Below are 27,640 nucleotides of genomic sequence, written 5' to 3'. Positions count from 1 at the left end.
ATTCTCTCTGTAGACCTGACTGTTCGTTACAGTTTGGACCTGTCCTGTTTTATGAATGAGCCCCAACACACAATGATTGACGTGCATTGGACAGACTGAATTATGACAGAGTAGAAGATGACCAGCTGCTCCTGTGGAAGGTTGTACTCTTTGAGTTGCTGCAGGAAGTACAGTCTCTGCTGGGCCTTCTTGTGAACTGTGTCGATGTGAGAGGACCATCTCAGGTCCTCAGAAAGGGTGGTTCCAAGGAACCAGAAGTGGTCCACAGCAGACAGTATTGTTGAGGATGGTGAGGGGAGGCAGTTTGGGGGGTGTCTTCTGAAAGTCCACCATCATCTCCGCTGTCTTAGGTGGGATAGGATCCAGTCGGTTCTGACCTTACCATTGGACCAGCAGATCCACCTCCTGTCTGTATGCCGTCATTGTTCTGGATCCGACCAATGATAGTGGTGTCATCCGCAAACTTCAGGAGTTTCACAGACAGGTCCACCAGGGGTGTGTTCTATCCCCACTGCTGGAGAAGGGGAGTGGGGGTTACTCCGGTGCTGATGGTTCTTGTGCTGGAGAAGATGCTCCCCAGCTTCTGCTGCTGCAGGTCAGTCAGGAAGCTGGTCAACCACTGACCGTAGAGGTTGGGACTGTGAACTGGGTGAACTTCTGGTGGAGGATGTCTGGGTTTATGGTGTTGAAGGCCGAGCTGAAGTCCAGAAACTGGATCCTGGCGTACATACCTGGGTGGTCGAGGTATTGCAGGATGAAGTGTAGACCCAAGTTGACTGCATCATCTGCCAACCTATTTGCTCAGTAAGCAAACAGCAGGGGGCTTCAGTACTTCAACACTAGACGTTCAAAGGATTTCATGACCACAGACATCCGGATGACGGGCATGTAGTCATTTAATCCCAGAATGGTGTGTTTACTGGGTAAACTATATATGTAGCTTTACTAGTGTGGTAAATGTTGCACCCAAAGCCAGCAGAGCCTTTATTATTTCTGTCTCTTGTTTGGAATAATAATGAATCCCAAGGACTAAGATTAAGCAACAAATTCATATTTTTATGTTTTAATATAGCTGATTATTGCTAAGCCTGAAAATGGATCATACCACATTATGCCACTTAATTATAAACCAAATAAATGAAGGTTTTCTGTAATGAAACTGAAGAATTATGTCCTTACGAGGTTATTTACATCTTGTTTTATAATAACCATAAACCGCTCTTTGTCATTTTAAGATGCTTGTTGTGAATGGTTTTTAACAAACATACCTTCTTTTATTACAATCAAAAATAAAATAAAGGAGAAATAAAGGCTGCTTTTTCACAATCAATGTGCAGATAAATTATTAATTAAATGTGTAAATAATTTTCTTCACTGTCTAAATAAAACGAGCTATTTAATGATGAGCACATGAAGTGGATGATTTGTAAATTATTTTTATTTTCACCTGGTTAGTTGAGGTGCTACTGTTTAGTCGGGATAGTTTAGTGTTGGAGCCGCTGGCTGACCGACAGGCTAACCAACATGCCAACACGTTTAATTAAAACCAAGAAAAAGTAAAAATAACTGGTTTAGTTGATCATCAGAGATGTGGTTCCCAGATCTGATACTCTCAGCTGCAACATGTTGCATTATTGGTATGGTTTTCTGGTTAGTTCAAGTTAAATCACATTTTGATAACATGCTCCATCTGTTTCCAGTGCAGTTTGACTAACAGTTCTGTGGAGGCAGAAAGGTTTTTGAGGGGAATTTTGTGTTTATGCTCAGAATGAGTAAGAAGTAAGTCACCTTTCCTGTTGTTATAGGGTAAAGGGCTCCTTTCTGTTTTAATGTATGTGACCTTTTCACATCAAAATGTGATTCTGGTCATCTCCTTGTGGGTTTAGACGATGCTAAGATCGCAAAATCTGAAATCTGTGAATAATTTTTTTCTTGATTGACATTTCAAGTAGTGAAAAACGTGTTTTATTTTTGTTCATTAAATGCACCAAAGCCTTTCTTAGGTCTGTAAAACATATAATAAAAGCCTTTTATGTTCTTTGTTTTGGGTTCCGTAAATCAGGTAAAGGTTAGGGTCATTTGTTTTCATGCATAAACGGAAATAATAATGTAATCCCACCTGTTTGCGTCCTATTTAAAATGACTCACTCGAGGAACCTGGGGAGATGTTTTTCTTCTGTGGTTGTTGAATTAGCACAAAGTTTACTCAAATAAATTAGTGTTTTGTTGTCCTCAGAAAGAAAAGCATAAAAAGCAAAACTGGAATTGGCACGTCAGATCTTAAAGAAAACCCAAACTGGTCATTGGCCAGTAAAGAGTCCTATCCGATAGTTACCGTTTAGATAAAGCTTAATCTTACAATGCATTTTGTTGTTTGAATCTTGCTTAATTTATTTTGAATATTTACTGTTGAGGCATATTCTGGTGATAATCCCTGTTCATAGTGGCTTTTTTCAGACTGCCTGCCCAGTCGTAGCTTCATCTACTTGTGTTTGTGTTTTCAATGAAAGGGTGTGGCGGGCGCCGGACGTTCCCAGGATGATGCCATGGTAGATTATTTCTTCCAGCGGCAGCATGGCGAACAGCCCGGCAAACATCGCTGGCCGACTGGAGACAACATCCATGACAGTCAGGTATGTACATACCTGGGGGGTTTACTGTTAATACGGGGTTGTCTGGATTACTTGTGAGTAGGCATAGGCTGCAATGACATTGAAATCCCACAGTGTCACAGTATTTCCTCAAAAATGTATAACCTGACAAGCAGAAAGAAAATAATGATTCCTGCTGCTGCTAGAATACTGCAGCATATTATTGATGTTATAATATTTAAATCTGTAACGTTGTTCGCCTCTATTTTATTGCAAAAGCTAAAACAAAAGTATAGGATCAACACCAGAGATGGCAATTCTCATTTCACACACAGATGCGAGTCTCACTTAATTTACCAAAACGTAAAGACTTGAGACATGAATTGGACTTGGCAAACTTGTGAACATCTATAATAAATCCATGCTAAATTTAGCTGAATTTGTATTTCGTGTCAGCAAGAGAAAAGTGCATTAGCCTTTTTTTTAGCTAGCTGACTAGCAGTGCACAGCAACGGGTGGGAGAGGGGCAGCACTGTGTTATCCTGTGTTCCAAACAGCTGGAGAAAAGACCACTAACTCAGGCAGTGTAGGACTTTCAAGCACAGGAACAGTATAAGGTAAATACCAATAACTGGCCCATGTGTGTTAAAGCAAATTGAAGTCCGTTTAGGACATACATCTGTTACTCTAATGTTTTAACGAGAGTTATTTTCATAGATGTGACTACATGCTTTAACCAAGTTAAGCTTCGGTTAGGCTTTTTGCTTTAGTCTTTATTTAAACAAGACAGTTATTAAAGCATTCACTCATTAACAACTTAATTACAGACTAGGTTATGTTTTATATGTTAGTCAAGTATGAGTGAAGACATTTACATTGTTTTTATGACTCAGTGCGGCTTTTTTGATGTTCAGGTGCGGTCCATGGATGAGCTGAACCATGATTTCCAGGCTCTGGCTTTGGAGGGACGAGCTATGGGAGAGGTGAGCAATGTGAGTTAGGTAGCAGTTGCTGCATCCTAATTAATGACGAATCGTGAAGTCTGGATATTTACAGCTTTAGACCTTTTAAAGCTAGATACAAATAGTTGGTTTCAACAATGTTGCATTTATTTTCTGATTATTACTTGAATTAAAGCCAGTAAAAAAATACCAGAATCTAAACACTGGTTGTCATAGAAAACTTTGAGCCATGCTTGTTTCATGGCTGCTCTTACTTAGAAGTTCATCCAGGAAAATAAGCCTGGATTTCTTGGTCTCTTTCAGCCTTTCAGGCAGAGTTCTTCTTTTAAATGTTGCCATCACAAATTATCGTGTTTCAGAACATCTTTCACTTTTTTTGGACCTTTCTGCATAGGTGTCGCTTTATTTTTTGACACTACTCAACCTTTAACGCTTGTTCTTTTTCAATTCGTTGCTTTCCCTGTGTCTCTACAGCAGCTCCTAACTGGAAAGAAATTTTGGGAGACGGACGATTCTGGGAAGGATGGACCAAAAGGGATCTTCTTGGACCAGTGGAGGGACAGTGCGTGGGGTGCCTCAGGTATGAAGCAGTCAGGTCGTCTTTTTAATGTGGTGAAGAACAAAATCCTGAGATTAAAGGAGCACAACTGTCGAATATCCAGAAACCACCTCTAACGGGGATTATTTTTAGATTCCTGTCTGAATCAAAAGCTGATATCATTAAGCCAAATCCTCCTGCTTCACTTCTGCTCAGAGTAGTTATTTCTGTAGACATGACAAAAGATTTTTCTGATTTATTTTGAAGCTCTGCGACACAACACCAGAACCATCGTCATTTTAAACGTTTTGTAGAACTTTTTGGAGCTGCTCTGAAGATATTTACAGGATGATCATGTTTTCATCAACACTGTAACATCTAAAATCTTTATATAAAAATATCAAATCATACATACCATTGAAATTCCATTAAAATAATTGCACTTCCTAAGAGGAGTGCATGATAATTATATAAAGATGTAGACTTTATTGATCTCAAAATGGTGAAATTGTGTTTTGCATTAAACCCATCCCTATAGGGAGCAGTGGGCTGCCATTGTGTGGCACTCGGTGAGCATTCAGGGGCTAAGGGTCTTGCAGGCTGTGGGATTCGAACCAGGGTGCTTGTAGCCTCTCCAGGACAGAAATGTCCTGCTCTCTCTCTCAGATTGTCCCACCTGAGCTGTGGCTCTCTGCAGCTCCTTCAGAGTTACTCTGGGCGTTTTGGCTGCTTCTCTGATTAACGCTCTCTCTTCGTTCTGCCCATCTTTGTATTCTAATAAAATGAACAGAAAGAGCTGAGCCATAAAGCAAAGCTCTCGATTTAATGGTCCGTCTATGTTCCAACCCCCACCTATGATCATGACTGACAGAACCGGATCTGCAATACACCTGTCAATGCGCTGCAGAGTGGCAGTGACACACTGGGTCCTCGCAGCAGGTTGCTCACATATAAAATGGTTTGATGGGAAGACTTTTTCTTTTTGGATCAATAACCCTGCTCTCAGATAAGCAGAATGAACTGAACAGTGCTCTATGGGATGTTCAAAGCTTGTGATTTATTATTCTCCTTCAACTTCAAGATGACGTGCTATTCGGTTGTGGCCTCACAACCAAAAATCCTATAAAAACATTTCGGGGCGATGCGTAGTGTAGTGGTAGAGTGTGCACCCCACGTACGGAGGCTGTTAGTCCTCGATGCAGCCAATTTCCTTTGAGTACTGCAAATAAAGACCACTAGTGCCACAGAAACCTTTTAAAAAATACACTAAAGTTTGTATAAAACATAAAAAAGAAGTAGTGTATGGATACTTTTGCAGGCTCTTGTAGATGATGGCCTCTGAGATGCTAAAGCTCAGAGACTGATGGTAACTTTATGATGTCATAAAAGAAAGGAAGGAGGGAGCAAATTGATATTAAAATGTAGCAATAATTATAATCAAGCTGTATGGTTTCCTCATCATGGAGCCTGACTGAAATCTGTTTGAGGTAAATTGCAGAGTTTCCTCCTGCACTCTGTATTAATCTTCATCCCTGTCCCTCATGACAGATCACTCCGTGTCTCAGCCGATCATGGTGTCCCGTCGGCCAGGGCAGGGTTTCCACGGCGGAGGTGAAGTAGGGGTGGGTTCAGTGATGTCACCGCGATCTGAAAGTGGGGGGCTGGGAGTTAGCATGGTGGAGTACGTTCTGTCGTCCTCACCAGCTGATAAATTGGATCCTTGCCTCAGAAAAGGACCATATGTAAGTAATTTTAATTACTTAAACACTGACATCTCTCTCTTCCACCTCTTATGTGCAAATTCTATAGAGCACTGTCCTGTTGTTGCGCTGCTGTAGTTTAGTGTGATTTGTGTTTATTTCTTGTGTGTTTTCCACAATGCAGGGACAGCGGGATGGAGAGGTGGAGGAAGAGAAGAGGGAGAAGCCGAAGACGGCGTTTGAGGGAGAGAAACTGAAAGAGTTAACAGAAAGTGAAAGTGATGTGATCAATGATGTCATCAACCCAAACGGGCTGCCCGTACAGAACGGTCTCGACGTCGATGTGAAGGAGTTTGGGTAAAAGACATTATCACTGGAGAAATGCCTGCTAGTCAGACGTCCTGCACATGAAAACTGACCCCATGTCTCTCTCATCCCTGCAGTCGTCCGTCTGTCAACATGCCCCCACCTGGCCCTGAGGGCGACCTGCTGGGGGGTCCAGGAGGGGTAGGGTCTGAAGGCTTGACTCCTCTTGGTGGCGGTGGAGGCCCAAAACCCCCTGATGATTTCTCTGGAGTGGATCAAGGTGGTGTTACCATGGACGCCATGGAGTCGGTGATGGAGCCGCTTCAGTTTGACTACAACTCTCAGATGCCCATGGACTCTGCTCCCACTGTGGGTCTGTTTGATTACGCTAACCAGCAGCAGGTAATGACTGCAGGCACAGAAAGCAGAACGTATTCATCCCATAGGTTCTCTAAGTGCCTCGGATGACATTAAACTGTGATTTTGTTCGCAGCTTTTTCAGAGAAACAACGCTCTAGCTGTGCAGCAGTTAACAGCAGCTCAGCAACAGCAATATGCGCTGGCAGCTGCACAGCAGCCCCACATTGGTAAGTGTCCTTTTACTTATTCACACTAAAACTACCTTTTTTTCTTTTTTTACAGTTTAATTAAGTGTTTATATAAAAGTAATATTCAATTAATTGTGATAAATCGAATATTGAAATAATCGCCAACTGATGTATTAATTGATTAATCGTTAACTGGAGTATATAGACTAAAACATGCCATTTCCTGAAAGAAAAACCCACTCGGCAGCAATGAAGTCAAAACTGTACAACAACGATATACATTTTTCATTTAAGATGAAAAACCTTTGTCTTTAAATATGCTCCATCCAGAACTCCTCAAGTGGCAAAATAGTAGCTTCTCCTGGTTCAAATTCTGTAACAAAAAAATCTCCTCTTAAGCACCTTTCTTCAAATTTCTTCTCCTTTTGCACTAAAAACAAGAAGAGTGTAATTTGGCACTTAAGTGCACTACAAGGGTTCTATTTAATCTGGATGACATTACGCTTTAAAAAAAAAATCTCTTTAAAAATCCAGAATGGAAAATGCAGGTGACGCTTTTTTAACCTAGTCCACATGAAGACTGAAGCGGCATCGTGTCAAAATGATTTAGAATAAAATATGTGTCCACACGAGTGAATGCAGCACCACTGAAAACATTGTAGTATGCATGCCAGACATAATGGTGGCGCTGTGACTCCGGCAATGAAACACCTGTGGATAGAAACGCCAGGCACAGATAACCCGTGCGAGGTAAACACTGAATGGCTGCAAAAAGGCGCATGTGGGTTGGAGCTATGACGTCATCGTTTGGTCTCCCAAAACACCAAATCCATGAGGGGACAAAACCTAAACAACAAAATACTTTTCCAGACATGCCTATGCTCGTCTCCGTGTGGACGGGACCTAAGACCTTTCTCGTTTTTTTGTTTTTTTTAAGAAATTTGTGTCTACTGAGGTTCTCAGAAGAAAATAGTGCTTTGTAATTTCAAAAACCCTACAGCAGCCCAGTGGTAACAGACATTAAGTGAAAGTTTGACAAATCACAACCGGTTTCAGAGAATCTACAACTGTTATACAATAATCCAGTCCAGTTTTGATAAATCCATAAATTGAAGCTATTCTGCTTGTCTAATACTGAAGAGGTCCGAAAGCAGTTATTAAAAATGTGCTACCCTCACATTGCTATATTGTCTGTCACTCCACTGATGAAGTACCCAAAATGCTGTCAAACAAACAATTTAAAAGCGGTGGGGGCTCCTTCAGAGCTTTTATAAGAAGTGGTGTCGGGAGCAACGCCAGCAGACTGTGTCAGGAAGTACTCTGCCACCCAAATGTAGATAAAATCCTCTTTCATGTCCGCTTCTCGTAAATACTACCTACCCATTCTTTACCAGATGAGGTCACGTGCTAACAGCTAGACAGCGTGTTAGAAGACTTCAATTGGACGAGAAATATTCTAGCATTACAGTTTCACGACCTCTGGTACCAAGCTGCAAATACAGGACACCATTCCAGTCTCAGTCTGTGTCTTTTGCAACTGGTGCAGCGTTGTTTTCAATAAAATGTAAAGATTGTTCTGAGCAGATTTGTAAAACTTTGAGCAGCCACCTAATGTTTGGTTAGGGATTGATCTCAATAAGCAATATAAAAAAATCATTTTCTGCCTCTAAATTTATTCACAAGGTTTTTGATGTATTCCGCTGTTTTTGCAGAGAAGAAACTAGGGTCAACCCGTTTCAAGCAACCACACAGTTTGATCTGAGTCAAGGTGTTTACCAAGACATTTACACAAATAATTAAAAAGCATTTTAATTCTTAAGCCTTTGTTTTATCCTTTTTGCTTTAGTTTTCTTGTAACCTCCCTATGCATAAAGCTTAAACATTGTGCTGAACATTTTGATACACAAAACGTGGATTGTGATAAATATAATTGTGTGAAAAGTAAAATCAATCTAGGGAGGGAAGAAAGATGCTAGAGTTGCACCATTGAGAATTTCCAGTTTTCTTTGAGGTCCATTTCTGCCTTCCTGTAAGTGATCCAGGTGCATTTATACTAAATCTCTGTTCACGCTTTCATTTATCTGTTTTAGGGCTTGCCCCAGCATTTGTGCCCAATCCTTACATCATCAGCGCTGCTCCTCCAGGGACAGACCCCTACGCAGCAGGACTCGCAGCAGCAGCTACTCTCGGTAAGGCATAGATGGTTGCCACCAACCTGTAGCCAAGAGTCAGTTCAGTAGTAACAGTTTAGTTGTTTTAACCTCCAGGTTATTCAGCTTCATAAGCGGAGACGCTGGTAACCTTACAGCTGTCACATCTCTCTGCTTTCAGGCCCTGCGGTGATGCCTCCCCAGTACTACGGGGTGACCCCCTGGGGGGTCTATCCTGCCAACCTTTTCCAGCAGCAGGCTGCTGCAGCCAACAGCTCAGCCAATCAGCAGGCAGCTGGACAGGGTCAGCAGAACCAGCAGCAGGTCAGTCGACTACCTGCTAGATAAAATAACCCAGTCTGCAGATGCTTTTGTCACAGCTCCTGTGTACTGATTAAAGTTTTTCCATGATTGGAAAATTCTATTTTTTATACATAAAGAGCAGATTTTCTTTTACCCTGTTCTGATATAGTAACTGTTGACATGCAGCCTTATTCAGCATTTATATAGGATACACTTCCAGCTTCTCTGAGCTTTTATTAATTTTTTTGTATCCTGATTTAACTTATTTTATTGTAAATTATGATTCATCTTTGATTTTGTTAAGGTGATGCGGGCTGGAGGAAGCCAGCGTCCGTTGACCCCCAGCCAGGGTCAGCAGGGTCAGCAGAACGATCAGCTGGTCGCTGCAGCAGCAGTAAACTCAGCCCTCGCCTTTGGGCAGGGGTTAGCTGCAGGCGTCCCTGGTTAGTACAACGTTTCTCTAATTGGTTTTATTGCTGAAGAAACAGCCATTGCAAATGTTATTTGCCCGTACAGTACTATTATGCAGATATAGTCATTGGAGGTATTGAAACGAGGTGTTTTCAACTTTAATATATAAACAAAAGACCAATTTTGGTTATGTTCTTGTCCCTTACACAGGGTACCCGGTCTTGGCACCGGCAGCCTACTATGATCAGACAGGGGCCCTGGTAGTTAACACTGGAGCCAGGAGTGGCCCTGTCCGCCTTATGGCCCCTGCCTCTGTCATCATATCCTCCTCTGCAGCACAAGCAGGTAACGCAGCGTTTTTACTTTAATCACATTATAACAAGCTCAGCCTGTTTCATGCACACAAACAGCAGATTGAGCTTTGTGTTCATAAACATGATATGAACGTCAAACTAAACCTGTAGTTACAATTAAGAGATTATGATGCTTTATTTTCTGGTGCATTATTAGATTCGTCAGTGTTGTTCAGCTACAACATGCTTTGGTTTATCTTTTATTGCACCAGCAACCCAAATAACTTCATGATTACATTTGTAATCTTTTAATATATTTTAAATCACTTTTATTGTATCTCTGCCCTTTTATCTTTTAGTTGCCGCAGCAGCAGCTTCGGCCGGTGGTGCCAATGGTGGTTTGGGTGGAGGAGCTAACGGTCCGTTTCGTGCCATGCAATCCCAGCAGCCTCAGCAGCAGGGCGGCCCTGGCGGTGCTCTGGGAGGAAGCTCCTTCTATGGATCCTCGTCCCTTAGCTCCTCCTCTCAGAGCTCCTCTCTCTTCTCACAAGGCTCAGCCCAGCCTGGACCAGGGTCGGCCTCGCTGGGCTTTAGCCAGCCAACCTCATCCTCCCTCGGTGCCACTCTTGGAGCCACACTGGGAGGGTTTGGCACCGCAGGTGAGAAAAACAGCGGCCCCATTTACGGTGTCTTGCAAAAGTATTGTTTTGCCACCAATTTCAGCCTATTTCATTAGTTTCTATGTAATAAACTACAAACTAGTGAATAATTCGAGTTTGAATTGCCAAAATGCATGGTTTTCATTATTTAAACTTTCAAAATATCAAAAGCGGGGCCTGTATTTGTATTTACACCGAGTCCCCTAAATAACATTCTGCTCGCTATCAATTGTTTTTGAAAAGCACCTAATTAGGACATAGCATTCTGCTGTTAGTAAGTTCATCTCAGTATAGAAACCATAAGATGTTTGTTTTAAGTTGGCCAGAAGCCACAGGAGACTCAGCAAACGCCTAGAAGAAGGTGCTGTGGTTAGATGGGACCAAGATGTGAAATATTTGTCAGAAATCTAACATAGCAATGCATTTCATTTCCTCATTGTCTTTGTTTTATTTTAATCGTTCAAAATCAAATAAAGATATGAGAAGCTAACAAAAGCTGATAAATTAGTTCATTTCCCAGATAAACAGCTTTCTAAAGTGTTGCAAGAAACAGCAAATGCTGCAGGTCCCACAGAAGTGCCCGAGTTTATTTCACTTGATTTAAAATCCATGCGCAGATAATGGTGATATAGCTTTCATTGTCTCCCTCTAGTGGCCAACTCTAGTGGTGGCAGTGGTTCCAGGCGGGACTCTCTGACAGGCAACAGCGAGCTGTACAAGCGCACCCCCTCCAGTCTCACCCCCATTGGTCATGGAGGCTTCTACAACGGCACCTTGGGTTTCAGTCCATCTCCTGGGCCTGTGGGTATGCCTCTACCCAACCAGGGGCCATCCCACTCCCTCACACCTCCGCCCTCGCTGTCCAATCACAGCTCCTCATCCAACCTCAATCTTGGTAAGTGTTTTTGATTAGCATTTTTAATTATATATTTACCTTCTGAGTATTTTAAACTCAATCAACTGATAAAAATGTGACTGGCTTCTCTTCTATGACGATAGGAGTCATTTATCACTCAGACTTGTTTCGGTCTCTTGTGTTTTTCCTGATTGACGTCTTGACAAATTAAAATCTGATTCAGTCATCTACAGTCTGGTACAGTGCAGTCTCATTATGGTTTAATTAACACCCTGATTGATTACCTAACTTGGCATTTTTGCTGCCTTGTAGCTGCCGTTTAACAGCATTAAAGGTCATGTTCTGAGGGAAGTAAATAAGCACATGTTGTGGGTGTGACTTATTTCCCAGCACTAACCAAACCTGAAACATGTGGAACAGATGTTTCTGAACGTTTACCCACATATTCAGTTATGTGTACACAGTCTAAATGCGGTGACACAGACGTGTCTATACAACGTCTCCCTTGAAAGGGAGAGTACAGTTAATCTGCGAACGAACCGGTTCAAGGCTGCGAATCAGTAGAGGCGTACAAGAGATCAGTAAGAGGTTTTATTTTGTTATGGTAGCCTTGGTTTTGAAGCACATAAGGACGGTGGGAATCCTCTTTTAATAAAGATTTTCTTTCCACAATAAAGTCATATTTCAGGCAGTGCTCCGTTTCTGTGCTGAAGAGGTTGGATGCAGTTTTTATGATTAAAATCTTCGGCGGCAGTATTGTTAGGTGAAAGACACAAAGACGCATGAAGTTGAAAGTTCATCGTATCAAAGAACCATTTTCTACTGTAGTGCTTGTCAGTTTTTTTCTGGTTTTACGGGAAATGTTTATCTTTTAGATTAAAAAACAATCGAACAGCTTGTGTTGAGTCTAATATTGAAACGATGGCGAATCTTGCTGTTTCTGACCCACAGGAGGACTGACTAACGGCAGCGGCCGTTTCATCTCGGCAGCTCCTGGAGCGGAGGCCAAGTACCGCAGTGCAGCGAGCTCTGGCTCCTCCCTCTTCTCGCCCAGCAGCCAGCTGTTCCCGTCGTCACGGCTACGCTACGGCATGTCAGACGTGATGCCTTCGGGTAGAAGCCGTCTGCTGGAGGACTTCAGGAACAACCGCTACCCTAATCTGCAGCTTCGTGACATCGCCGGCCACATCATGGAGTTCAGCCAGGACCAGCACGGCAGCAGGTACATACGACCTAATGCTCCTATTACTAGGTTCTAACAAGACCGTACGAGATTGAAAAACAGAATAACAAATATTGAAAGTAATCAAATTATAGATGTTTCTATGTATAAATAACCATTTAAGCATTTCTGGTTTTAGACGAGTTTCCATTTTGCTTCCCAGAACTTGGCTCCCCTGGAGCTCTTAATCTCTCCTAGGTTGTGTGTGAGTTTCCTCTGCTGTCCTGAACCATGCTGTTTATGTCTACGACACCTGCTGAGACCAAGAAGCTCGCTCCTCCTATAGTCAGAGCCTGCATCAGCGTGTTGCTTCCCACAGAAAAACCACCAAACGAAGAGCTGCACCACAACCACCATATATAGATTTTAGTCTGGTAATTTTAGCTCTGTGGGTGTAGATAATACATGTTGTTGCTTGTAAACAAAGTTTTAATGTGGCTGTTTCTGCAGCTATCGCCTGAGGAGATGTACCGGCTCGCTGGCTCCATCTCCAGAATATAACAGAATACAATGCAATCAGAGTAATAAAACCTTGGTCTCAGATTTTATTGCAGCTGTCAGAATCAGTAAAAAATGGTAAATATTAAATGAATTTGGTCGATTCTACAAAGTCCTACCGCTGGAGGAAATAAAGGCTACTTCATGAACCAGAACAACAATAGAGGGGTTTAAATCAAAACATGTTCTTCTGTGGAAATACCTAGTCAAAGTCCAAAGTATCTGTGTGAAGACTTGAAAACTGTTGTTCATAGATGCTCTCCATCCAACTAAAATTAATATCAATCAAACGTCTGAGGAAACGTAACATGATTCAAATTACGACATGGTGTACATACTTCAGGTGTTTTCAGCTGTGATGAGACTAACCTGGTTGAGCTAGTGTTGTTTTTGATGCTTTAGCTTGCATAGCTAAAGTGTTTTATTGAAAAAAAGGAACTATCTGATACTGTCTCTGCCCTGTTTTGTGATACGGTTGTTTTAATTAGGCACCATGGAAACCACACTCTTTGGTTCAGGGTATGTTTTAACCAGTGATGCCTCTGATTCAGAGCCTTTCATTGAAATGAACTATTTATAAAGCGTCCATCCTTCACATTCCAGACATTTTCTCTCTTCAGTTTCTTCAAGATCTTTCTCTCTCTTTTCTTATCCTTGCCTGGCATCCATCATTTCACCTCACAGGCTGCTGCTCAGTTCCTTCATCTCCCTCTTTATACGCGCTCCACTCTAAAACTCATCTCATATTGTCTGGCGTCTCCCTCAGGTTAAAGATATAGGAGCCGTTTCTGTCTCACTATATTACTCTGCTCGTTTATTTGTTTTCGCTGCCAACTAAACTTTGTAAATCCTCTCGACGCATCGAGTGGATTTCCAGGCATCTGTCTTTTTTCATTTTCTGAACGCAAATGGAGAATAGCATTTTAATGAAGACAACAAGTACATCTGTTCATTCCTTAATGTTGTTTTGCTTTTAAAGGTTTATCCAGTTAAAATTGGAGCGAGCCAGTTCAGCAGAGCGCCAGCTTGTCTTCAGTGAGATCCTGCAGGCGGCCTATCAGCTCATGGTGGATGTGTTTGGAAACTATGTCATCCAGAAGTTCTTTGAGGTATGCAGATATTGGGTTTATGGGAAATCAGATTCGCTCAACTCGTTGAAGTTGATGCACAGTGTTGTAAGTTACAGGTTTGTTTTGTTTCAGTTTGGGAGCCTGGATCAGAAGTTGGCTCTGGCCGAAAGAATCCGAGGTCACGTGCTGTCGCTGGCCCTGCAGATGTACGGCTGCAGGGTCATTCAGAAAGCTCTGGAGTTCATCCCCTCAGATCAGCAGGTCATTGTAAGTGCAGTCCCTCCCGTTTGACTGTGTTGCACTCACATAACCCTGTTTTTTGGTTGGTCTTTTTCACTGAAAGGGGATAATGATTCATTTCCTGGTGCGCCAGTTTCGATGAATATTTATCATCCCCCTGCTTTACAATTCGGACCAGAAGGGGCGAGGGTCCCTCGTACATCACACTCTGTTTAGACGATGAAGAGGTGTGCCTTTTTGCTTTGAAAGCATGTTTCATCTTCAGTATGGGGTTCGTGTTTGTGTACCTGGTGTAACAGCAGGCTGCTTGCGTACACACAAATGATAGTTCTGTTTATATGCAAATGTGGAACTGCAGGTAGGAAGATAAATACAGGCATGGTCTACATTTGCTCAAATCCTGTGTTTTAGAAAAGGGGGTGTGAGGAAAAAAGAAACGACTATCAATCTTCCCTTAATGGACCCCAATAGATTTCCCAGTAGGGCATCTGTTAAAAGACCAGGGTTATTTGTTGGGCACCGAGCCACACTGAGAGAGTTTTCTAAATGCCTTCAGGAAATATTTGCCTACTAACAATTATAGGTCCCTCCCCTCACACTCTTCTTCCCTCTCCTCCCCCCTGCAGAGCGATATGGTGCGCGAGCTGGACGGCCACGTGCTGAAGTGCGTGAAGGACCAGAACGGGAATCATGTAGTGCAGAAGTGCATTGAATGCGTCCAACCTCACGCGCTGCACTTCATCATCGAAGCCTTTAAGGGACAGGTGGGTCCCTGCTGCGCTCTACCTCAGAGTCCTTCCACATTCAAACACTGATGTCTGGCTGACATCCAAACACACACAGTCGCTGTAGCATATTGTTTCCATCAAAACACACCAAATAGTTAACTGTTGGATTAACAGAAGGTGTTAAAGGAAAGATATTAATTATTTGCAGTGTCCTGCAAACATCTTCATCCTATCACATTTTGCCATGTAATGGGTATATACCCTAGTATACTTTATTTGCTTTTGTGTGAGACCAACACAACGTAGTGCATAATTTGAGGTTTATTGGAGAACACTGGTGAATGAACAGCATCATGAAGACCAAGGAACACACCAGACACTTCAGAGATAAAGTTCTGGAGACATTTAGAGCAACTTGGAGAACATTATCCCAAGATTTGATCTACCAAGACATGGCCATCTGCCTAAACTGGCAGAGTAGGTAAGGATAACATTAATCAGAGAGTCAGCAAAGAGGCCCATGGTAACTTTGGGGGACTTGCTGGGACCTGCATCTCAGGTAGGAGAAACTGTTAGTCTTTCTCTCCTCAAATCTGGCTATCATGGAAGAGTGGCTAGAAGAAAGGGTTAAAAAAAACCTATAAAACGACTCATTACGGTTCCCAACAAGCCATGTAGGTGATTACATAGCAAACATGTTGAAGGTACCCTGGTCAAAAGAAACCAAAACTGAACTTTCTACATCCAAAAGGCAATATATGGCCCAAAATTATTACTGAAAATGACCTTCGAATGACCACACAATCGCCATGGTGAAACATGGCGGGGCGGTGTCATGCTGTGGGGATCCTGTTATTCAGTAGGGACAGGGAAGGTTGTCCAAAATTATGGGGAAATGGAACGAGCTAAATGCAGACCTACAGTGCGTTTTAGAGCCTGCAAAGGACCCAAGACGGATGGAGGTCCACCTGTATGACCCGGAACATACAGCCAGGGATAAAATGTTAGAATGGCCCAGACAAAAACAAACGTTAAATACAACTAGCTATTTGTGGAAAGACTTTTAATTTTTGCTTGTTTATAGATGCCCTCTGTACAATCTGACTCGGCTTGTGAATACAAATGGGCAAAAATGTCTCTAGATCCATCGTGACAGTAAATGTCACTGATGTGTTTAGTTACTCTTGTATTTACATGTTGTAACTGCATATTTGCTGCTCGGTGGCCAAGATTTGTTTATTTTAGTTGGAAGCAGGAAAGGAATTTGCTCTCACCTTCCTCCCTGCAGGGCTGGGTTTTGCATGTGAAAAAATGCCTTAGATAAATTTGTTGCTGTAGCTCGGGCTACTTTCTGCACCACGTGAAAATATTTTCCGGAAAGAGAACATGAGTGTCACGCTCACTCTACTCGCCTTATCGTGTGTTTGTATGGGAAGCGACTAACGATGAATAATTACTGGCGTCGCAGGTCTTCGCCCTCTCTACTCACCCATATGGCTGCCGAGTCATCCAGCGTATTCTCGAACACTGCCTTCCTGAACAGACGCTGCCAATCCTGGAGGAGCTCCATCAGCACACAGAGCAGCTAGTGCAGGTAAAACACACGCATACCTACAAACAGTTTTCTGGTGTCAGCATGTTCTGGAAGACGCTTCTTCAAAGAGCTCCTTTCTCTGAGCCTCGGGATTTTCAGAAGCTGGCGGTGTCTGATGTGACGTCAGATTCACCAGCTGTCGTCCTCACATTTTGGTTGAAAGTATTTGTGGTTGGTTTGTTTGATTCAGGACCAGTATGGAAACTATGTAATCCAGCACGTTTTGGAGCACGGCCGGGCCGAGGATAAGAGCAAAATTGTGGCTGAAATAAGAGGCAACGTATTGGGACTCAGCCAGCACAAGTTTGCCAGGTAAATTCCACTACAGACGCACATTTCCTGGTGTCGTCGCTGCGCGTTATTCTCCAAGGGGTTTCCTCTATAATTGCGACCACACCTGAAAATGAGTTCTCTTTTCACCAATGTGGGTTTTTTATTTGGCCTGCAGGGTAATATGTTGCTCCGCTGGGGCCTGTTACTCTGAGCACAAACATCCACACACAGTAGATACTTTGTAGTTGCACCACCAAGTAGCACATATTGAGCTGATGAGCTCTTTAAGACCTGATGTTTTCTTTGCACATAGACTCATCATACCTATACATCTTAATAACTTAGAAGATTAAATGCACTGAAGGATATATTACTTTAAGTGTTTATTTATGGTTATTGTTATCTTAATGGCTTACAACAGAGGAAAAACCTAAATTAAATGTTTCAGAATATTAGAATAATACATAAGAACATCTTTTAAACAAATGAATTTTGATACAAAAATGGTATGTTATGACCATTTCTGGTTTAATTTTCAACATTGAATGATTTATTGGACTGTATTGAATGAATTGGACTGGTTTATTTATATAATTCTGTAAATGAATTGGACCCGTTTATCTTGTAAGGTCCCTTTAGCTAACTAACATGCATTTGTGAATAGGTGTAATATAGATAAATTGAAATGCTGAAAAGCTATATGTTCAAAATGTTACAGTCAACCACATTGACGGAAAGTTGAGTGGAAGGAAAGGGTGTGGTAGTAAACGTTTTACAAGCTGTATGTTGGGAATTGGTGCTGTACATATTAACTGATATAAATTGATTTGCTAAAGAAGCTGGCTGTTCACAGTGCTGTATCCAAGCATATTGACAGAAAGTTACGTAAAAGGAGGAAGTGTGGTTTAAACACAATCCCCTCAAACAGCCTTGAGGGGATTGTGAAGCTAAGTCCATATTGAAATTCACCTGCTTTGTGCATTCTACCAAAAGAGATAAATTAACTTTGGATTTATTTCTACTGGCCAATTTGAAGACAAACTTTCTGTAAATTTTTAAGTATTGATGCTCATCCTAATGGCCAACCTCTTATTGTGTTTCCCTCAGCAACGTGGTAGAGAAGTGTGTGACCCACGCGTCTCGGGCAGAACGTGCGCTGCTGATAGACGAAGTCTGCAGCCTGACTGAGGGTCCCCACAGTGCCTTATACACCATGATGAAGGACCAGTACGCCAACTACGTGGTACAGAAGATGATCGACGTGGCCGAACCCACACAGCGCAAAATTGTAATGCATAAGGTTGGTGAAAAGATAAGTCTTTGTGTCAATTAGGTGGAGGCTCGGCAGTATTGCTTGAAAGCTTCTTACCATATGATATGGCCTATAAAGCTTTCCTACATTGACTGTATAAAACACTTTACAAATTATGAAAACTTTCCGTTTAAATGTAAACAAAAAGTATTGTCAGCGGCAGTAGCTCGCACATTATCGTGTGTCAAGGAGACACATATGAGGTCTAGATGTTGTTGAAAAAAGTGACTCCACGTCGGTGTTTTAGCATTACAACGTTGTTTTCACAAGATTAGTGTTTAGCAAACAATCAGGGGTCGTGGAACTGGACAAGACTGTAATTCAGGGCTGGATCCGGACCGTCAGTGACTGTTTCTGGACCTCTAATCGTAACGTTAGCATGATTTCACCAAACAAACTTTTTTATTTCCCTTTTTCAACTAAAAGACCCTGTCATCTGCAAAACTGTTCTAAATGTCTTTTTGGTTTTGTTTCCTGCATTTCCCTCCCTGCTTCATCTTTAAATGCAGTCCGTTTTAATTTAATGGTTTGTTGATTTATATTAAGTCTGACCTCAGTCGAAGGCATGCATAACAAGTTTGTAACAAGCCGTGAAAAATGGGGAGAGAACAAATGACTGAAATTCTTGTCTAATTCTAATAACTAGACAAGAATTTCTACAAAGCAATGTTCCTTGTGTATTTACAAGTTTAATAAACTGCAAACTGGTTTAAGAGTCTCTGGTCGCTGTTGAGGGTTTTCAGTCTGTTTTAGATTTTAAACCAGAGATGCAGTCCAGACTCTTTAATAAACTGTGAAATAGTCCTTTGGTTTACTTCTGGTAGGAAACGATAACCCAGCTAGCAGCCAATCGGACTTGTTCTGATGAATCGTTTGTATCTTCTCTGTCGCAGTGTTTGTTTTTCTTATTTTTACCTAGTTCCCAAAATGCTGCCAGATCGTGGATTTTAAAAAGGGGTTTGGACTTGTGTTTGTCGAGTTAGTCTAGTTAGCCAGCCTGACAGGCAGCCTGTTACTGGACTCCTATGCAATCTGGAAAAGTCTGGAATTTGATTTTATTTTTCCAAGTCTGGATAGGTACTGAAAAACAAAAGATGAGTATGAAAAAATCCCTGAACTTCCAGGCTTTCCTTCCATAAAATACATTCAGGAATTTTATGAAAAATATGTATTTATTTTTACCTTTTATTTATAATTGAATAATGTCTTTTATCATTGATTTGCTTCATCAAAACTTGGGGTTTTGCCCAACTGATTGATTTGGGTTTTGAGTTACTGACAGAACCTACTGATCAGTCCACACTTTTTTCAAAATCAGGACAATTTCTTGCTTGTTTTGCATCTAGACCCTCTTAGATCAGGGTTTTCAACTTCACCTGAGGCTCTAAAACCGGGTCTGGTTTAGATGGTGGGATTCAAATTGCTGAAGTCCCATGCTAACAGCAGTATGAAGGCACTTGGCGAGATCCGATTTCCTGAGCAAAATTTTTGTCTTTTACTGACATAAAAGAAATGTCAGGGTCCTGATTTGGCCAATGGAGTCTGAACCCATGATTGTAATGACCGTATGAATCTTTTTACTTTAGACATCCAGTGTGACTAACAGGTGTGTTTCTCCCTGTTGGCCCAGATCCGGCCCCACATCCAGACCCTGAGGAAGTACACCTATGGAAAACACATCCTCGCCAAGCTGGAGAAGTACTACATGAAGAACGGCGTCGATCTTGGTCCTATCTGTGGTCCTCCTAACGGCATCATGTGAGCCCCCCTTTCCTCCACCCAAACCCTGAAATTATGTCTCTCCCCCCCAAGCTCACCTTCATCAAGCAGTCAGGACCACCAGCTCCACCTCTGCTGCCCCCGTCAGACCCTTCAGAAAACATCACCCCCACTCCTTCACCACCTCAACCAAATCTTACCCTCTGAAGACGGACGGCGGCCTTAGATTTTTTTTTGTCACCCCTCCCCCGTCAAGTCCAGGCCTGGTGAACTAGGAGACGCAGGTCAGACGGGGTGGAGACCTGGTCTACCATCCCTCCCCCACCCCTTTTTTTTTGTTGTTTCCAAAGAACTCAAAACATTTCACTTTTTGCTAAAGCTGCACACAATCTTTGTTCCCCCGTCCTCCTCCGCCTCGCCCCAGTGAAGATATTTACCACTATGAGATGGAGTATTTAATTTGTCCGACATCACAGAATCATAGACAAATCCACACATGCCATCAGCTTAACCAGCAGACAGATCATATTAGCATGGGAGATTTGTTTTCTGGTCTTGCTTCTATAAATATAACGTGTATACTTGGTGTAGACCTTTGCATATATATATATATAAATATATATATAAAACTTTGTAGTTTTTCTGGTTTTTGATGTTGAATCTGTATCTATAATGTATCCTAGTAGTGACCACATACTTCTGACTGTATAATTGTACATTTGTAAACCCTTGTAATGTAAAAGTGCTTTACCACCCTTTTTTGGTATGAGAAGGAAAAAAAGACAAAAAAATTTCACTCTAGAAAAAAGAATCTGTGCATTTCAGTGTATATTCTCACCTCATTGGTTGTGACATATGAGTTGTTGTATATTGTAAATTGTAATATCAAATTTTTTTGGTTTGAAAAGCCCTTTCTATACAGCGTAGTACTTGTACAAAGATTCGCCACGCTTGGTTTTATCTTTATCATGTCACTGCTTAACTTAAAGACATCGGTCTCCCGCTGACTCCCAATTGAAACGTTCTGTTTGACTTAGTGGTGTCTTCTGGCTTATGTTGAAGGCTCTTTTTGGGTTTCTTTGTCATTTTTTTTATATATAAAAAAGATCTTTTTATAGGAGTGCTTTTCCCCATGAAATGTTTGTGTATAGGTGTGCTGGTTGGGGTGGGGATTGAAATTTTAATGATTTAAACCCACCCAACTCTTCAGCTACCCACGACTGATTTCTGGGGTAAATCAATGGATTGTACAGAGGAGATTCTTGTGTTTTTTGGCATTTTTTTCTCTAGTGATGTAAGTGCTGTATCATACATGTCCTTTTGGGTGAGAGGCGGCGGTGTACATTTGGAGCAGCCTTGTGTATATTTACTACGAGCACACCTGTAACCATATGTGTATAGTTAACAGAACCTGTGTATGCTTATTGCCTGGGCAACTATTTTTTGTAACTCCTGTTGTAGATTGTCTCTAAACAACTGTGTGATCTTTATTTTGAAACCAAAACAAAAAAACTTTGAAAATTTAACAGTCTCACGTGTGCTTCATTATGCACGTCTGAATGTTGGTGTGCATAAGCCGACTAGAAGTTTACATAAACTCATAAATTGCAAGCTTTTTAAAAATGTTCAATGATTTTTTTTTAAAAACAAGAATTTGAATGAATATAAAATTTATTGTGGATTTTACAAAGGTTAAATATATACATCTCCATTAAAAGCAATTTGCACCTCAACCATGCTTTTTGTAGCCATTAAAAGGATTCTGGCATCTTTCTGACTGGATATTTGATCCATCCTCTTAGTAAAACTGGAGGAGATCTTTGGTTTCCAGGCACAGGCCCGTCTTTTAAGCTTACTCAATACATTGAGGTCAGACATTTAAGAAACTTGACTGCTTTGTCCTTTCCAAAGGCAGTTTTCCTGTGTATTTTAGATCTGCTCGAACACCCAATTCTGCCCTATGTTTCAAGCACCTGACGCAAGATTGGAGAAAAGGAAACTGGGAATAATGTTAAAGAACCAACATGGCCTAACCCAACAAGCTGGAGGCTGCAGAACCCCCATTGTCAGTGGGTGTCCACCATTTGTCTCTCAGCGGGCAGGTTTGGACGCAGGTTAGGCGTCGTTTGCACGTTTCTGACGGTGCCAGTGTGCGGGGTGGGGCGTACCCTGGAGGCCCTCTTCCCATCCACCGGCCAGAACCATGGACGCCCACTTCAAATGTGACTGAAGTAACAATCGTTTTGGTGCAGATATAAAAATGTTTGAAATAATAGTGCATTGGACATCAGAGATAAGCAGAAACTTTCAGGCTTTTATTTTTGCAAACTAGTCTTTATTGCATCTGGTTATATTTTATTGGTTTTACTGCTTTTTTTTTTTTTAGTTTTTAATAGCTGATTAAGTTACTGTTGAGTTTATAGTGTGTGCAGTACAATCAATGAATCAACCAAATATGATCAATTTCAGGATATTTGTGATTTATATCACATCAGCAAGTTAATAACATGATAAAATAGAGTGGCTATCTCTGACCTCCAGGCTGCAAACATTTCACTGTCCATTTATTAAGAACACCCCTCGTCAACACTTCCTCCAGGGTGATTCACTAGATGACTGTCAAGGAACTCGCTCACTGTCCACCTAGAACCAAGTTTAACATCAACATGAACCGAGAGAGTGCCCACCAAGAAAAAGGGGCCAGCTTCACTACAACAGCCCAAATGGACAAGCCGAATGCCTTCTGGAGAAACATTTTATAGTCGGATGAGACAAAAGAATTAGCTATTTGGCCACAATTGCATGAACGATGTTTGAAGAAGTCAAGGTGATTCGTTCAATACTAAGAAATTGTACCCAACTGTCAAGCATGGGGGTGGCAGCATCATGCTGTGGGTTCCATTCACTGCCGGTGGTACCGGTGGATTGGACAAAGCAGATGGAATTATGAAGATACCCTCAAATCCTTCAACGTCCCCTCAGAGCAACAGCTAGATGGTTGAAACTTGGACACAAGTCGGTGCTCCAGCAAGAGCACACAGCAGATCAATCAAAGTTCTAACTATAAGATTCAAGCATTCCATAAATGAAAGAAACATTAAAATCCACATTTTAAACTAAATACATAAACATGATAAAAATTACTAGTAGTATTTGACCTTAATGGCTAAGCTGCAGGAAACAGTAACATTTTCAGTCGTGATAGAAAGGATCCTCCAACAAACCACCTCAGAACTGCTTTAAAAGGATTAAGAATGCTTATATTCAGGTAATGGAATCGCAATCAAAAACGTTTGCACTGTGTTTACACGGCAGAACACCAAACAATTTAAATCCACCCTAACATTTTTGATGAGAAGAGTGGTCCCATGTCTAGCCAGGATTGAGCCGGAAGCTTGTTGATTGCAACCCAAATATTACTAGGGGTATACGTATATTTGAGCAAGTATGTACAGTTTTCACCCTTTGTTGATACGAGTAAATCCACAATAAATGTAAACTTGTGCACTCAGTTCTTGTTTTTAAAATCCCTCAAGTAGTTTGTTGTATAATCGATCCATCATCAACAAGAACATTTAGAATAAATTAAAAAAATGTGAGATCCATACTGATGATGAGTGTATGTAAACTTCTGTAAAATACCAAGTGTCTGCAGAGTCTCCACCGTGCTGCAGCCTGACTCGGAGGACCCGGGTGCTCACTCATAATGCTCTGGCTGATTAATGAGGCTTGCGCCCTAATATGGCCCTCCCTGACAGGCAGCAATTCTGAACACTTAATATGAGCGCCCCCACTAAACAATCATTTAGTGGGGGCCCATTATTTCGACTCCGTGGCAGATCGTCCAGATAATTCAATGATCATAACTGGAGGAACAACGGTGACATGAGGGATAAGCATGACTCATGCTGGCTCCAGTTAATGCCCTGGTTAGACTTTTGAGTTGACTAATAGGCTCTATGAAGCATGACAGTAAACGTTCAGACTGCAGTGTTTTAAAGGTATCTGTCTAAATACATCATCCCTCCTGTGGGATGATTCTGGGAGACTGACTTGTAATAAACTTGTTCTAACCAGTCGGCATTTTTTCAGAGCTTATTGCTTCTGGGGATGACTCTGCTGTTCCAGCCAGGGATGAGTTGACTTCCTTAGAAAGATCAACTAGCTAGACCGTAAGAAATTAGAGCCAACTGCTGCTTTAAGTTTAAACCGGTTTAATGTTAAGATTAGTACAATTTGAGGTACTTGAAATTCTCCCTGTCATTTTATTCTTCTGTTGCTTGTTCTTTTTGGTCCCCTTAGTCTCCTCTTCAGCAGATAAAATGCTCTGTGAGGTTTAGGTCTGGAGATTAACTTGTTGAACTGGACCTGCAAGCCCAAACCATGACATTACCACCACTGTGTTGCACACTTGAGAGATTTATGAATCGTTTATATATTTATTGTTCTGAGCCCTTTTAGAATTTCAGTTACTGTCTCTTTGTAACCATTTTTAATTGTATCTTTGTAGTTGACATTTTCCTGATCATTACGGTTTCCACTCTGAGCCTTTAGTCCTTTAGGCTTTCTATTCTTTGTTAAATTCTGTCAGAAGTGTGGAGTTGTTTCACATCATTTTCCCGATGTGTTTCTTTCACCGAGGAACTACATAGTGATTAATTAGAAATACAAGTAGACTTTCTAGGTTTCCCTAAAAGTTTACAACTTTAGAGTTACAGGCTTCCTAATCTTTGGTGAATCTTCTGGGTATGTTCCCCAATTGTTCTCTAAAGGTTACAAACTGTAATCTTTAGTAGATGTTCCCTAAACGTCTCTTAAGATTATTAATTTGAATTTAGCAAACTTTAAAAAATTTCTTAGAGTTTTTTTTGAAGGTTAGTTTCTGAACCTTTCACCTAATTTTGTGAATGGTGCTACAAACCTTCAGAAAAACCTTTATGGGACATTTTCCAAAGCTTCCATGCATATTGCATTATGCAGGTAGCAACAAATCTTCAGTAAATCTTTGAGGAACATTTCCTAAGCTTGGCTGCATGTTACATTGTAAAGGTTGCTACAACTGTTGACAAAGCCTTTAGATAATGTTCTCCATATGTTTGCTATGTGTTGCATTATTGTTGCAAAACCTTGCAGAACATCTCTTAAGGTACCATGCACGTTACATCGTGAAAGCTGCTACAAACCTTCAAGGTACAGTACGTGGCAAATTGTTAAGGTTGCTACAGTTTCTCCGGATATCTTTATGGAACATGTCCCAGGGTTGCATGCACGTGAAGGTTGCTACAAACTTTCCAGAAACCTTTAGGGAAAGGTCTCAAAAATTCTCCGTGGATATTACATTATGCCCTCAACCAATGTTTCCCAAGCTTCCATGCATGTTAAACTGTCAATGTTACTATAAAGAGAAAGAACATGTCCCAAAGTTTCCTTCATGTTACATTGTAAAGGTTGCAAAATATTAATGAAACCTAAGGTTCCCTGAATGTTACATTTTGAATGCTGCCACAAACTTCCAGGAAACCTTTCAGGGAACATTACCAAAACATTACCAATGAATTTGCCTTAAAGACTGTATAAAGATCATACAGCCACTTGCCACAAATGTCCGACCTTTAGGGGGCATTCCCTAAACCTTCTCTGAAGAGTACATGGTGAAAGTTGCAACTTGTCAGAATGTAGCCTTTAGGAGGCATTTGTGAAGGACTTAGCCTCCAGGTAACTCTCAGGAGGAAACATTTCTCGAAGGTTTTGCTGAGGGTCACGATTTTAAAAGTCGCAAATAATATCTGCTAAAGGAAACTATATGGCCGCTTGTGGCCGTGATTATGGTGACTGATTTTGGGATGAAGTGACATTAAAACGGATGGGTTACAGATTAACTCAGGAACGGTTTAATATCCAAATGATAAGCAGAATCAGAGACGTCATCTTGGACCAGGTGGTTGTTGTTATACAGGTGTGACATCATGGTGACTCGACCAATCACAGCAGCTGGCTATTAAAGGTGTGGAAAGACCAACATAAAACGGGCACTGCGCTGTCTGAACGCTCATCTTCTCTCATGCATGTTGTTGAGTGTGTATATTTAAAGGTTGCTTGTGTTTTAAACCAGCTGCAGGGGGCATCATTGGCTTTGCCGGCGGAGGTTCCCTAATCTTCCCCTGAGTGCACGCACACGCACGGGCTATACACACCCCTCCTCCTGCCGAACTCCTAGGCCGGGCAACGTCGCCATACGGAACATCCTGCAGTGAGCGGAGAGGGGGAGGAGAGAAGGTGCCTGAGCTGAGAGAGAAACGCACACTCGCACAGTGAGAGAGACGGCTCTGGCTTCTCTCCTGGCTCCTAAATTATCAGCTCCGTGCCCCAGAAATTTGGACCACGAGTCGAGTGGAGAGGAGGCCTTTTGTTGCCTTACCGGAGACTGGGACCAGCGGGATTAAAGAGCCGGACTGATGGTCGCGCAGACGCTCTGAAGTTGGACAGACTACAACGAGACTCCCAGGAGCAAAAACAGCAGGACCAGCAGCAGCCTTCGCGGTCTCTCCCCCCTTTCCACCTCCCAGAACCCTTCCCTGGAGGGCAGCGGCGGCACCGGGAGGTTGTGTCCGCAGAAACACCTATCATGAAGCTGCCTTGGCTGCTGGCGCTCACCGCGCTGCTCGCTCACGCCGCCACGGTAAACCCGAGCCTCGGCTTCTTTGTTAACATCATGTGGATGTGTGTGTGTGTGTGTGTGTGTGTGTGTGAGCTATCATTAACGAGACAGCGGTGATCGGTTGGAGATCCTGCACTCGACCTACATATTGGCAGTGCGCGGCTCCACCGTACCCCACCCCCCGCTTTTACGCACTCATCCACACCAGCCTTTGTGTCTCAGTGTCGGGGTTTATTGCGGCTTGTGTTCCCTTGACTCAGGAGGTGTGTGCGTACATGTGTGAGTCGGTAATTAGCGGGTTATCTCTAATTGGGGCTGATTACTGGTGTTGTGTGGTGTCTGCGTCTCCAGCTCGCATCCTGCCGTTAATTTGGGGGGGCTCCAGTTATACTGCGCCTCTGACCACTTTATTCCCGTGAAGTCGCGTCGTGGGACGGGGAACTGAGGCGGGTGGGGTAGGGGGGAGGGATAATTGCACGTCCGGATGCTAGAACCTGGAGAGGTATGCACCATCCCGTTGTGACCGTGTACTTGTGGAGCAGAGATTCGGTGGGTGGGGTAACTTATATGCGATGCGGCGCGCGAGCCGAAGCCTGGATGGAATGATGTCATCGGGAACCGCGAGGACGGCAGCTGATTGGGGATGAGCGAGCCCCACCACCACCACCTCCCTCTTCTCTCCGGAACCATCCACGCCGAGCTTCACGCCCACCCCCTCACACACCTCCCGTCACCGATTAATCCAGATATATCCCACGAGCAGAGGAGGTGGTGGGGGCAGAGCAATGAGCTGAATCATTGAGAGAAACGCAAACAAGGACTAAAAATAATCGAAGCGCAGATATATTGCCTAGGAATACTTTCAGAGATTGTATAAATGTGCGTTTCCTTGCTCCAGTGACTGGATGTTTTTGATGAAGCTCAACGGTGTTTGTCTTCTATATTTATAACTTCATTCATGTCTACAACAGCTATGAGGGGCCCCTCCACATGCACTTCGGAGCAGTGG

General features: G+C 42.2%; 2 protein-coding genes across 6 annotated transcripts in view; both read left to right on the top strand.

The window, feature by feature from the left end:
* Positions 1-21,499, top strand: part of pum1 (pumilio RNA-binding family member 1) — a 30,023-nt gene extending 8,524 nt beyond the window's left edge. For 2 of the 5 annotated variants that reach the window (XM_047383857.1, XM_047383861.1), the window contains exons 3-23: positions 2,511-2,633; positions 3,506-3,583; positions 4,028-4,133; positions 5,640-5,833; positions 5,976-6,148; positions 6,235-6,499; positions 6,591-6,684; positions 8,736-8,834; positions 8,977-9,119; positions 9,403-9,541; positions 9,720-9,854; positions 10,162-10,461; positions 11,114-11,356; positions 12,269-12,539; positions 14,017-14,146; positions 14,240-14,374; positions 14,974-15,111; positions 16,544-16,669; positions 16,860-16,981; positions 18,050-18,242; positions 19,885-21,499. In XM_047383857.1, the coding sequence (XP_047239813.1) occupies positions 2,511-2,633; positions 3,506-3,583; positions 4,028-4,133; positions 5,640-5,833; positions 5,976-6,148; positions 6,235-6,499; positions 6,591-6,684; positions 8,736-8,834; positions 8,977-9,119; positions 9,403-9,541; positions 9,720-9,854; positions 10,162-10,461; positions 11,114-11,356; positions 12,269-12,539; positions 14,017-14,146; positions 14,240-14,374; positions 14,974-15,111; positions 16,544-16,669; positions 16,860-16,981; positions 18,050-18,242; positions 19,885-20,016 (3,339 nt within the window). In that variant the 3' untranslated portion in view covers positions 20,017-21,499. The remainder of the gene's footprint in view (positions 1-2,510; positions 2,634-3,505; positions 3,584-4,027; positions 4,134-5,639; positions 5,834-5,975; positions 6,149-6,234; positions 6,500-6,590; positions 6,685-8,735; positions 8,835-8,976; positions 9,120-9,402; positions 9,542-9,719; positions 9,855-10,161; positions 10,462-11,113; positions 11,357-12,268; positions 12,540-14,016; positions 14,147-14,239; positions 14,375-14,973; positions 15,112-16,543; positions 16,670-16,859; positions 16,982-18,049; positions 18,243-19,884) is intronic. The other 3 variants (XM_047383860.1, XM_047383859.1, XM_047383858.1) reach the window with 3 other exon arrangements.
* A 4,555-nt stretch (positions 21,500-26,054) lies between these two features.
* sdc3 (syndecan 3) overlaps positions 26,055-27,640 on the top strand; it is a 64,935-nt gene continuing 63,349 nt past the window's right edge. The window contains exon 1 of the mRNA XM_047383698.1: positions 26,055-26,652. Coding sequence (XP_047239654.1) covers positions 26,599-26,652 — 54 coding nt within the window. The 5' untranslated portion in view covers positions 26,055-26,598. The remainder of the gene's footprint in view (positions 26,653-27,640) is intronic.

This window comes from Girardinichthys multiradiatus, chromosome 13 (assembly GCF_021462225.1).
Source record: "Girardinichthys multiradiatus isolate DD_20200921_A chromosome 13, DD_fGirMul_XY1, whole genome shotgun sequence".
NCBI lineage: Eukaryota > Metazoa > Chordata > Actinopteri > Cyprinodontiformes > Goodeidae > Girardinichthys > Girardinichthys multiradiatus.
This window is presented reverse-complemented; position numbering and strand designations above follow the sequence as displayed.